We start from the raw sequence: 12,873 nt of genomic DNA, 5'->3' as shown, positions 1-12,873 counted from the left end.
ACAGACAATATTTTTATTAGTATTCTGATATATTTAAAACAATTCATTTTCAAAACCATTTGCACTTTTAGTATAATCTTTTCCAGAGCACCCCATGTCCTTTATCAAAACAAAATACATATTAACGGAGTTTGAATGGATTAAAAACGATGAAAAGTATTCACATTCTATAAAAAAATCTTTTTTTCTCTCTTCTATTGGAAACGTTTTGTAATGTCGACATAGTTAACATCACTACGTCATATTTACGCAGAAATATTAACATAACAAATCAGAAGAATAGACACCTTTCATCCGTCCTAAGGAACGCCTATTTTTATATCAAGTATATTTTGCCGTAAAATATCGATAGTGTGGTGCTCAGGCAAAAATTAGCGACCAGGTGTTACTGTAGTCTCACGTGACCGTCACATGATTTACTGGGTACGTGCGGACTGTTTCGAACATTTAGGTCGAAGCTTAGGACTTTGTGTATAGTGTTAAAGCTATAGACACAGCATCCTAACAACATGAATCATCGAATTGAAAACAGTTTCTGAAATATATATTTCATTTAGTTTTAAAATAAAAAAAATTAATAAAGTACATAACAATGTCTTGAAATAATAAGGTCTTAATTCCAGCTTTGATCCTGATCCGACGGTTCGGCAGACGTTCTGGTCACTATTTTTTGGATCTTACATTAGCTCGCTTGGCATGTTGTTTAATCAAGCAACAGTTCAAAGAATTAGTTCCGTCAAAACATTACAAGAAGGCAAGAGGTAAGCATGTATCTAAAGGATTAGTTCTGTAAAACATAACGAGAAGGCAAGAGGTGAAAATGTTATGTTCACGTATGTCAATTCAAGAAGTAAGATGTGAGAATAATGTTGTTTGTACGGCTTCGTTACAGAGGTTGTATTAGGTTTGGCCTCCTCGACGGATCAAACCGTTGATAGTTTACCGAATGTTTGAAGCAAATATTTCTTTTCCGAACACGAGAGGATTTTATATTCAAGTTATATATTCTGCGTTGATATTTTGCTGGCTTTATACTATCCTCAAGAGTTGCAGGCAATAATAGTGCTAGGAAATGTTTTAACACTTTTTTGCCTATCAAATGATTCCCTCCCTATACCTTGGTCATGTCGCATGATATTTTGTAATCTTTATCAGCAGATCTATATATCAGTTCTTCTGTGCAACCATTGAGAGCAAACTCGTTTTGAGGCCTCAAAAATAATATGGTGCCTGACTATTTCGGTCGTATTTAAACACAAGTACCGATAAAATGAAACAATTACGCTGGTAAAATACTTCAAGTATTAGTCATATTGCAAACAGAAACATTAATATTTCTACTCCATCGGACAGAGATATCCACACTTCCACACAGGGTAAGATAGCTCTAACTCGCCGGGATAAGACAGTCTGCAGGTACAGAATATAAACACGAGCTAAAATGGAAGTTGTAAATTTGAGCTGTGATATACATGACTAATAAATATGGATAGTTTTTAATAAGTTTAGTATCACTGTAAGTCAGTATTTATGTCAATGAGTTATCAACACGATTGTCTGTACAGTGTATAACGTAGATTACAAACCGATCAAAATAAAAATAAAACTCTATTATTTTCGTATTTGACAGCATATATTTAAATTATCTAATAATTCATATATAACAAGCATGCTGAAGATAGGGGTAGAAAAGGGATCATTCCCTAGTTTGAGGGTAGGCAGAGAAAGCATGACCAATGGAAGAGATTCCTGACCGTCTAAACCTCGGTAAAGCTAAAGGTTAGACAGTCGTGAATCTCCTCCTCGGTAAAGTCCCTGGTTAGACAGTCGTGAATCTCCTCCTCGGTAAAGTCCCTGGTTAGACAGTCGTGAATCTCCTCCTCGGTAAAGTCCACTTGTTAGACAGTCGTTAATGAATCTCCTCCTCGGTAAAGTCCCTGGTTAGACAGTCGTGAATCTCCTCCTCGGTAAAGTTCCTGGTTAGACAGTCGTGAATCTCCTCCTCGGTATAGTTCCTGGTTAGACAGTCGTGAATCTCCTCCTCGGTAAAGTCCCTGGTTAGACAGTCGTGAATCTCCTCCTCGGTAACGTGAATCTCCTCCTCGGTAAAGTCCCTGGTTAGACAGTCGTGAATCTCCTCCTCGGTAAAGTCCCTGGTTAGACAGTCGTGAATCTCCTCCTCGACATAGTCCCTGGTTAGACAGTCGTGAATCTCCTCCTCGGTAAAGTCCCTGGTTAGACAGTCGTGAATCTCCTCCTCGGTAAAGTCCCTGGTTAGACAGTCGTGAATCTCCTCCTCGGTAAAGTTCCTGGTTAGACAGTCGTGAATCTCCTCCTCGGTAAAGTACCTGGTTAGACAGTCGTGAATCTCCTCCTCGGTATAGTTCCTGGTTAGACAGTCGTGAATCTCCTCCTCGGTAAAGTCCCTGGTTAGACAGTCGTGAATCTCCTCCTCGGTAAAGTCCCTGGTTAGACAGTCGTGAATCTCCTCCTCGGTAAAGTCCCTGGTTAGACAGTCGTGAATCTCCTCCTCGGTAAAGTCCCTGGTTAGACAGTCGTGAATCTCCTCCTCGGTAAAGTCCCTGGTTAGACAGTCGTGAATCTCCTCCTCGGTAAAGTCCCTGGTTAGACAGTCGTGAATCTCCTCCTCGGTAAAGTCCCTGGTTAGACAGTCGTGAATCTCCTCCTCGGTAAAGTCCCTGGTTAGACAGTCGTGAATCTCCTCCTCGGTAAAGTCCCTGGTTAGACAGTCGTGAATCTCCTCCTCAGTAAAGTTCCTGGTTAGACAGTCGTGAATCTCCTCGGTAAAGTTCCTGGTTAGACAGTCGTGAATCTCCTCCTCGGTAAAGTACCTGGTTAGACAGTCGTGAATCTCCTCCTCAGTAAAGTTCCTGGTTAGACAGTCGTGAATCTCCTCCTAGTTCCTGGTAGACAGTCGTGAATCTCCTCCTCGGTAAAGTCCCTGGTTAGACAGTCGTGAATCTCCTCCGCGGTAAAGTCACTGGTTAGACAGTCGTGAATCTCCTCCTCGGTAAAGTCCACTGGTTAGACAGTCGTGAATCTTCCTCGGCAAAGCCCTGGTTAGACAGTCGTGAATCTCCTCCTCGGTAAAGTCCCTGGTTAGACAGTCGTGAATCTCCTCCTCGGTAAAGTCCCTGGTTAGACAGTCGTGAATCTCCTCCTCGGTAAAGTCCCTGGTTAGACAGTCGTGAATCTCCTCCTCGGTAAAGTCCCTGGTTAGACAGTCGTGAATCTCCTCCTCGGTAAAGTCCCTGGTTAGACAGTCGTGAATCTCCTCCTCGGTAAAGTCCCTGGTTAGACAGTCGTGAATCTCCTCCTCGGTAAAGTCCCTGGTTAGACAGTCGTAAATCTCCTCCTCGGTAAAGTCCCTGGTTAGACAGTCGTGAATCTCCTCCTCGGTAAAGTCCCTGGTTAGACAGTCGTGAATCTCCTCCTCGGTAAAGTCCCTGGTTAGACAGTCGTGAATCTCCTCCTCGGTAAAGTCCCTGGTTAGACAGTCGTGAATCTCCTCCTCGGTAAAGTCCCTGGTTAGACAGTCGTGAATCTCCTCCTCGGTAAAGTCCCTGGTTAGACAGTCGTGAATCTCCTCCTCGGTAAAGTCCCTGGTTAGACAGTCGTGAATCTCCTCCTCGGTAAAGTTCCTGGTTAGACAGTCGTGAATCTCCTCCTCGGTAAAGTCCCTGGTTAGACAGTCGTGAATCTCCTCCTCGACATAGTCCCTGGTTAGACAGCCGTGAATCTCCTCCTCGGTAAAGTCCCTGGTTAGACAGTCGTGAATCTCTTCCTCGGCAAAGTCTCGAGTTAGATAGTAGTGAATCTCTTCCTCGGTAAAACCACTTGTTAGACAGTCGTGAATATCTTCCTCGGCAAAGCCTCGGGTTAGACAGCCGTGAATCTCCTCCTCGGTAAAGTCCCTGGTTAGGCAGTCGTGAATCTCCTAAACGGTAAAGCCTATGGTTATACAGTCGTGAATCTCTTCCTCGGCAAAGCCTCGGGTTAGACAGCCGTGAATCTCCTCCTCGGTAAAGTCCCTGGTTAGACAGTCGTGAATCTCCTCCTCGGTAAAGTCCCTGGTTAGACAGTCGTGAATCTCCTCCTCGACATAGTCCCTGGTTAGACAGGAATCTCCTAAACGGTAAAGCCTATGGTTATACAGTCGTGAATCTCTTCCTCGGTAAAGTCCCTGGTTAGACAGTCGTGAATCTCCTCCTCAGTAAAGTTCCTGGTTAGACAGTCGTGAATCTCCTCCTCGGTAAAGTCCCTGGTTAGGCAGTCGTGAATCTCCTAAACGGTAAAGCCTATGGTTATACAGTCGTGAATCTCTTCCTCGGCAAAGCCTCGGGTTAGACAGCCGTGAATCTCCTCCTCGGTAAAGTCCCTGGTTAGACAGTCGTGAATCTCCTCCTCGGGAAAGCCTATGGTTAGACAGTCGTGAATCTCCTCCTCGGTAAAGTCCCTGGTTAGACAGTCGTAAATATCCTCCTCAGTAAAGCCAGTGATTAGACAGATGTGAATCATCCCTTCGGTAAAGCCTCTGGTTAGACAGTCGTGAACCCGCCCCTCGAATAGAGATTTCCCTGTCCTACCGTCCAGCACAGAACAGAAGGTTAATTATAAAGAACGTAAAGTCCAGCACGAGAACATTAGAAGATGTAAGACCACTATAGCAGAAAAAAACCTGATAGACGTTACAACATAATTAAATACATTTTCCTAGTCATTGTAAAACATTTGCTGTTACATTTCATTGTCCATGATTAATGTTGTTCTTGTGATACAATCAGTTAATTGAATGAAATCATAGATGCATTTATTCATTAATCTATAATTTATTTATCTTATCATTTTGCTTTGTTTTCAGAATTATGTGGTTTGCTGCTCCAGCCTTTTTTGCTATTGCACTTTTAGTGAATTTCGAAAGTCTAGTGATGTTTGCTTACTTCAATGTTGTCGGCTGCGATCCTCTCACGTCGGGCCGGATTAAGAATGCTAACCAGGTAGACATCTTTTACAATCCAGCTTCTTGATTATGGCAATACAGAAACTATAAAATAGATTGACGTTCTTATATCATATTTAAGAAAGTAGTCATCTAACAATTGGAATAAGATATTTAAATAATTTTTACCTCAGTTGTTACCATATATGGTGGTGAGGATATTTCACGGCCTTTCGGGACTCTCGGGACTTTTCCTTGCTTCTTTGTTTAGTGCCTCCTTGAGGTAGGTTGTTTAATATGATGAATGTGACGCAAAGAATACTTTGAAGAACAAACAGAGCAAGACTGCTTGGGATGCGTTTTTAATTGAAAATATTTTATAACAATAAGTTCATATCATTTCCAACCTTTATTAGAGACTGATTATCTCCATTAATGAAACATACTTTGTAATGTGTAATGTCATACATGTTAGACATAGCATAACAAACAATGTTTTTTCACAATGATTTTGAAGAGCATATCTAAAGTTGGCATATTATAATTAATTTTTTGAAGGATTCAATATTAGCGAATTAGATACGTGCTGTGATATATAAATCTTAATCCACAATACCTTTATTATGACGAAATAAATTTAATTTCCTTAACGAAAGTTTCAAATATTATCCTGTTTTTAGCACAATTTCATCTGGATTGAGTTGTCTTAGTGCTCAAACAGTTCAAGATTTTATTAAACCTCGGTACCAGGACCTGTCTGATAGAAAAGCCACAGCCATTGCCAAAATCTCAGGTACGATTAATATCTTTTAAGAGGGCTGTTCGTTTTTTAACACCCTTTAACATCCGGATATTGTGTCTCTAAGTTTGCAGATCAAAGAACATTCTCCTTCTTTTTTTAAACTATTTTTTGTTTGTTTGAAGTGTACGACCACTCCAAGCATCATCACGTTACCATCTTATTTCATTATACTGTAAATAGTAGTCCCTGTTTACATTGTTTTATTCATATCCCCCCTCCCCATCATGACAGATCGATGGATCTAATAGCACTATGTAGGAGGATATGATTTCATCATTACAAATTATTTCGTATTGTTAATAATATTGCTGCCATGAATTAAATATTGCCAGGCTTTTGAACGATATATCTGATGTTTAATGTATTTTGGTGTGTTTCAGTTCTGTTCTACGGGGGAGTATCTATCATGATCACTGCGTTAATTGCCACCGTCTCTGGATCTTTAAATCAGGTAATGAATTAATATAGTAGTGAATGGGAACAAGAACAAGACGATACTTTCTGAGCTGTTGCCTTATTCACCGGTTTTTGTTTACTGAGTGCACTGCTGCATCTATAGCAAGGGTTATATCTGAAACGCGGTCCCCCAGAAAAAGACATGTTGGCTAGTTCTTCGTCTTGGCTAAAATCACAGATAAAAGAGTACAACAGGACCCGTTTTTCAGCTTGTCAGTGTACCTATATCATGTAGATTTAATGTCTGTATGCCAAGAGTGGTCACGTATCAAAACAAAACACTCTTAATTACGAGTGTAAATAATCACCCAATCTGTACCTGATCTATAGGCGTCTATCCTAGAGACATATGGATTGATACTTACCTACCTGTAGTCTTATGTATTTACAGCACAAATAAACCCCATCTCACACTTCTTCTTAAGTAATATCTAAATTTATATCAACCATGATAGAATCGCACACGTGCGCAAACATGTGCACACGTGGCACACAGTGTAACGTTATGCGATTACACAAGAGTATTTTACGCTCTGTCGACATGAGTGACTCACCAAAGTCTCTCGATGACTTACTGCAACACATTTCTTGTTAGTATTATTATATAATATAAAATCATTGATATCCGTGGGGACATTTTTGTCTAACTCCATAAATTAATATGTTCACGAAATAATGAACTGATAAAAATTAGATTATAGTACTAGCAGATCTCTAAAGATAGATTTAACTACGAAATGATGCACTAACGAAAACAATTATTTTCGAAAACCACGAAATTGAAGCCCCTCGAAAATATGTTATTTGTCGTTTCCACGATCATGCAGAATCCGTATTCGGTACTATACGAAAATGAACACTATTTTCCAGATAGCTTCTTCAGTACTGACTTGTTTCGGAGGACCGCTTTCTGGCATGTTTCTATTTTCCATATTTTGCCCTTGGTCCACAAAAAAGGTAAGTATGATAATTCATTTATTGTTTAAAAAGTAATCGCGGTACGGTCATGATTTTTACGTTTCTTTTGGCTAATGCCTTATTTCCTTTCAAACATAAGAACATTAGGAGACCAGCTTGAGATGTTTTGTTTTTGGGACTGTGTAGAGAAATGTAGCTGTTTTTGTTTTATTTCATTTCATTTCGTTTTTTTAAGTATCTGGTGTGTTACAGGGCGTCCTTACAGGTGGGGTAATCTCAATGATATTTGTGTTCTGGATATCTCTGGGACAAAACCTCTTCACGTCTGCACCAAGCGAGCCTTGGCTTCCATCGAATCCAAGACATCAATGTAGTATAGATTTGACTTTTCCTGCTAATGCAACTATATCAGATAGTTCAACGTTTAATCATAACATCACGATTTCTCTCAGCGACACAGCGTCACGAATAGCAGCATACGAGGATGAAATGGATATGTTTAGAAGTTTTAATCCGTAAGTGCAAAGGTAGAAGCAACATACACAATCCAAGCTTAAATCCGGAAGTGCAATGGTAAGAGCAATATACACAATCCACGCTTAAATCCGGAAGTGCAATCGTAAGAGCAATATACACAATCCACGCTTAAATCCGGAAGTGCAATGGTAAGAGCAATATACACAATCCACGCTTAAATCCGGAAGTGCAATGGTAAGAGCAATATACACAATTCACTCTTAAATCCGGAAGTGCAATGGTAAGAGCAATATACACAATCCATGCTTAAATCCGGAAGTGCGATGGAGGTAGCAATATACACAATCATTTTGTTACAATATGTATATTCGAAAGGTACTGATACAACATAAAATTAGGTTTTATTGTGGTATTTCATTTTTCTTACAGAATTATTGTATTTGATAAAAGATAATTCGCATTGAATCATTATAGTCTTTTATTTCAAATTGATAAATTTACTCCTTTCGTGAAATCAACAAATATATTTACATGTGATTCACAGATTCTGTAATTTCTTAAGATGACATTTGTGATGTCTTGTACCAATTACCTTTTCTAGTCAAGGCATAGACAAGTTATATTCGGTGTCCTTTCGTTGGTTCGGAGCCATAGGGATATTATTGACAATTGGTCTGGGATCTATCGTGAGCTTGCTGACAGGTGATTATTTAGAAGTGTCCGATTTGGAAAAAAAAGGCAATTTGATGCCTAGCTTCTATTGACAAATTAATAAGGTGAAAAGTCGACCTGGCACAACTTCGATCTAGAAGGACAACTGTAAATTTGACTTGTTGCACAAGATATATTGGTTCTGCGTTGAAGAATAAAAACTAGCTCCTAAATTAAGGTAAATCAATTAACTGAGAATGTGTTTATGAGATTTACAATGAATTATTTTCAAATACCGCTTATATAGATTGTACACTTTTGACGGCGACTTGCCTGCTTATGCTGAAGCAGCGAATGAAGAAAAAAAGAGTCAGTATTAAGTAAAATCAAAACCCGCCTTCAACATATCTCACAAGAAAAGAAAAACAAATAAACAAAAAAACAAAAAAAAAAAAAAAACAAAAAAACAAAAAAAAAAAAACAAAAACAAAAACAAAAACCAGAAAAAAATTCTGATAACTGTCTGCTTTCTGTTTTCTAGATCACCCATCCGCAGTTGAAGTAGACGTGAGATATATATTACCTCTTGGTGACCAACTGTTTCCATATCTTCCCAAAAAGGCACGCAGATATTTAAACTTTGGTGTCGATTTCGGAAAGGTATGATGCATGTTACAGATTTTAAAATCACACGTGAATGGCCTTGAACTGGATATTATTATTCATACAACAAATTAACAATGGGCGCAACAATGACATGACTCTAGTGGATTTGGAGGTTTTCCTGTTTAGAATGGTAACAAGTGTCTCATTGTCTACATTGAACACAATCTTTTTACGCCTGAACTCCAATCTCCAGGTTGGTACGGCTAACAAAATGGGAACTAGCTCTATGAATATTAGGTCTTTCATAATTGGCATTTTTTGCCAGGTACACGGCCATTTAAAAACTGACCATCTGAACCCAAATAGCTCCCCACAACCCAAGTCACCACTACCTGCACTGTCTGTAAATAAGCCCAAAGTATCACTGGGGCACCAGTTGGCTTCTGAGATGTAACACACCCCATTGAAATGTTTCAGAAAAATCGGCCACATTTCCAAGTCCTCTTTGATTCCTGATGTTATCCTTACTAAGCGGAAAGGTTTGCTAATTCCCATCATGGCATCAAACATCCTTCGGAAGAATGCTCGAGCCACTGTAATAACACTGGCATAGAACGATAAAGTACCTGTTAACGGCTGAAGCATTCCTTAGTAAAACCAAGTTTATATCAGCTATAAGTGCTAACTGTTTTTCATAAGGAATTCTTACAACCATTTTCTCAGTGTCAATTTCTAACCCTCAAGAAAATAATTACTGTTTTTGGGCCTTCGGTTTTTTCCCCTGCTATAGGAATGCCCAGCTCTTCACAAACCTCCCCAAAAAATCCTCATCAAACGTGCACATGTCCCACTACCACCTTTTCCAGCAAATAGAAAGTCATCTAGATAATGGTCCACCGTTTTTTTCCTTAGACTGAACCATCACAACCGATTTAATAAACGTTGAAAACTTTTCGAAAAATGCTACATGATATTGAACACCCCATAGGTAAACATTTGTCAATGTAGAATTCCCCCTTAAACTTCTGAGGGGTGTATTGAAATCAATGGGAAGGCAGATTTAATATCCATTTTCCCAAGTAGAGCCCATTTTCCTAGTTTTGAGGGCTTCATTTGGATCGATAAAACTATTGATGCTTCCTTCAAGTGGATAAGACAAATTAGTCATTAGTCTCCATGTACCATTTGTCTTCGGAACCAACCCGATGGGGTTACATGAAGAGTAGAGATTGGCAAGGTATTAAAAGGGCCTGATATTCTACCCAACTTCCTTAATTGTCTTGTCCCTTGTCTCAGCTTCATGAGACACTGTAGATTTTAAATTCTTTGCAAAGGTTGAAACTCTTGGTCCTTGATAGTGAATCCTAAATCCGTTGGAAAAACCTAACATTAATTCTCTACCCATATCTGCCCTAGGATAGCTAGAGGTCCACCTACTCAGTGAATGTATGCTAATTGGAGACTTTCCCAGAGCTCATATTTTGTTGAACATTGTTTTTTGGCTGGGCAAGTGACTGGTTTGAGAGTTTCCGGTTTTGTTTCGAAAGGATGAAGAATTCCTATTGTTCTGAAAACATCTGGTCTAGGGGTTGGTACCGTTACACCATAGACACCGATGTGAATAGGTACATACTACTCTGGTACAATTACCCTTATAGTTGAAGTCAAAACACTTTTGTGACCCATTCCCATTGTTAGCATTAACATTTTGCCTATCGCGAGATGATTGGGGGGTCATGTAGAGTAAAAACAATTCATTATCCAGCTTTCCCCATGAACTTTCTGGGTTACGAGCCTTTCTCAGCCGAAACTATTCATTATATACAGTTTTGACCCCCAGACCTCTGGGCACCTAATCGTACAGTGCGCATATACTTTAGAATGCCATGCAACTAATGGGGATGCACTGATGTGTATATACTAGTGAAAATGAGAAATGCGTCAGTCCAATGGGATATGTCAGTAATCTTTTTAGACGTTACCTTGAGCCTAACCACCAGTTCCTCATCCATCAAGGAGATTTTATGAGTGTTAACCCTATCATCCCCAGATGTATTGTCCAGAAGACAAGTCAGGTTCACATATTCCCCATTCGTGATTTTTTGATCGAATGACTTGGGGAGCATGTACCGCCAAATCATCAACTACACTGACAATTGGTGGAGGATTTAACGTACCTCCAGTAGATGCCTCTGACGCCGCCTCAGCAACCCCTGGATCTGTGACTTGTTCCTCCTCAGATTGCACTAGGACTGGGTCTGTTGCTAAAACTGTCTCTTTACGAGCCTTCTTAGCAAACCTAGTAGTCGCTTTCCCTCGCCGCCTTGTTTTTCTTACAGTGTACATAGCTCAAAGAGTGCTAGAACTAGAAAAACATGCATGAATAACCGAGCCAACAAATGTTACAAATGTTATAACAATGACTTCGACTTTTTTTTAAACTGCGTATGTGACAACGCAAGGCTGTCCTTAATTCCTCTTGATCCAGCACTCCTCCCCTCCAAAAGCACGAAATGGAATGAGAGCGGAAGGGCTAAACCACGTGGTCATACTAAACGTGGGATGGAAAGTATTCGGAATTTATCAGGGTCTTGAGAATAACTCACATAAATCGATCATACTATTAAAACATGACACACTATTAAGAATTAAGTCTAAATTTCATTGAAGTATACGTGTACGTGTATTTTTTTAATCTGAGCTTTGTTTTTTTTCTATGGGGGTGGCTACTGTAAATAACGTCGAACTGATTTCCCGACGGGCACTAGTGCCCAAGCTTACATGTTCCACCGAAGGGCACCGTGCAACGACCATGCCTAATATATTGTGGCAATATTTCAACACCATAGATGCTAATATGTGACTGTAATTTACAAATATAATGTCAAGATGAGATAACCATGCTAGCCAATTCACAATCGAATATATTTTTATGTCTCTCAATACCAAATATTTGTGTTTCCTTTAATAATTGCAATTGTGTTTTATAACATAATTTGTATGAAATGACATTATGAAAAGTAATCTTTCAGCCTCAGCATTAAACCTTAATATACCTTTTAATGTTCAGCCTATCACCTGCCGAACAATTAAGCAATGCTACACTGCCCTAGTCATGATTTTTTTTATATTAATCACTATGATCATTTCTGTATCCTTATTTCTAGAAAACTATAGCAAATACCTCTGTACACAACGAAAAAGTATATTGAAATATTCAGAGTTAAAAGAAACAGTGTGTAGATATATGATATTTGTAGATGATGGGCCAAGTCGACAGTGATATATAAATGAGATTTTCTGAAAAGTTTGAATAAGATAGTTAAAGGTGTCATTGAAAAAATGAAAATTTCACATTACCACTGGTATTTTATTTAATAATACACATATCAAGTAATATCTCTTATAATTTTCTAATTGCTTTCATTGTCAATCACCAGAGGCTTACTATAGATGTTCATTTTCTAATTCCAGCGAAGAAGATGGCTGGAACAACAGACAGCAGGGACGATAAATACACAAGAATTCTGCGGAGAGATTAAAGTTGAATTGGAAGAGGTCAAGGCCAACGATGAGCTGTCAGTGTTATCAACAGGCGGTGTCAATGCCTTTACTGAGAAGATTGAACGTACCAGCGACACCTCAATCATGTGAAAAATATTTACATTCATACTGTTCCGGTTTAATATGTTATGACGACAACCAGAACGAATGCGAGGAGGAGGATATAATGTATATTTCGAATGTTAACTCAAGACATGTCAAAATATATCAAACATAGAAAACATCGCTTTATCAGAAACCCTTGGTGTATCAATATCTCCTTCTTAGTGAATTGGTCATTTTCAGAAGATGCGTCAACAACCGGAAGTCAGATCATGTATAATATCATATCTGGTCAGATCTGTTTTTTGTTTCCCACATATACCTTCAAATATCCCGTGTAGTTAGATATTTGCATGCGTATGCCACTCCGTCAGATTAATTGTGTACATGTACTCTA

The 12,873-nt window shown here is 39.1% G+C and overlaps 2 protein-coding genes across 2 annotated transcripts; one reads left to right on the top strand and one right to left on the bottom strand.

The window, feature by feature from the left end:
• Nucleotides 1-1,898: 1,898 nt before the first annotated feature.
• Nucleotides 1,899-4,539, bottom strand: LOC132565524 (RNA-binding motif protein, X-linked-like-3). Its single transcript, XM_060230177.1, has 3 exons — nt 4,312-4,539; nt 3,012-4,130; nt 1,899-2,738 (listed from the first exon to the last, which is right to left on the bottom strand). Exons 1-3 carry the CDS (start codon nt 4,537-4,539, stop codon nt 1,899-1,901), a joined length of 2,187 nt encoding a protein of 728 aa, XP_060086160.1.
• A 2,876-nt stretch (nt 4,540-7,415) lies between these two features.
• LOC132565515 (sodium-dependent multivitamin transporter-like) lies at nt 7,416-12,524 on the top strand. The gene is made up of 4 exons (XM_060230168.1): nt 7,416-7,651; nt 8,215-8,315; nt 8,806-8,924; nt 12,345-12,524. The coding sequence occupies exons 1-4, from the start codon at nt 7,416-7,418 to the stop codon at nt 12,522-12,524; spliced, it is 636 nt and encodes a 211-aa protein (XP_060086151.1).
• Nucleotides 12,525-12,873: the final 349 nt, after the last annotated feature.

Source organism: Ylistrum balloti, unplaced genomic scaffold, assembly GCF_031769215.1.
Source record: "Ylistrum balloti isolate Yb309-2 unplaced genomic scaffold, AGI_CSIRO_Ybal_v1 Utg369576, whole genome shotgun sequence".
In the NCBI taxonomy this organism is placed as follows: domain Eukaryota; kingdom Metazoa; phylum Mollusca; class Bivalvia; order Pectinida; family Pectinidae; genus Ylistrum; species Ylistrum balloti.
This window is presented reverse-complemented; position numbering and strand designations above follow the sequence as displayed.

Excerpts from the sequence above, each read along its gene's own strand:
- LOC132565515 (XM_060230168.1), top strand. The coding sequence starts at position 7,416 with ATGATATTTGTGTTCTGGATATCTCTGGGACAAAACCTCTTCACGTCT. Across the intron at positions 7,652-8,214 it reads ATGTTTAGAAGTTTTAATCC|TCAAGGCATAGACAAGTTAT; the intron begins GTAAGTGCAAAG and ends TACCTTTTCTAG. Across the intron at positions 8,925-12,344 it reads TTGGTGTCGATTTCGGAAAG|CGAAGAAGATGGCTGGAACA; the intron begins GTATGATGCATG and ends TTCTAATTCCAG.
- LOC132565524 (XM_060230177.1), bottom strand. The coding sequence starts at position 4,539 with ATGATTCACATCTGTCTAATCACTGGCTTTACTGAGGAGGATATTTAC. Across the intron at positions 4,131-4,311 it reads GTATAACCATAGGCTTTACC|GGACTATGTCGAGGAGGAGA; the intron begins GTTTAGGAGATT and ends CTGTCTAACCAG. Across the intron at positions 2,739-3,011 it reads CGAGGAGGAGATTCACGACT|GGACTTTACCGAGGAGGAGA; the intron begins GTCTAACCAGTG and ends CTGTCTAACCAG.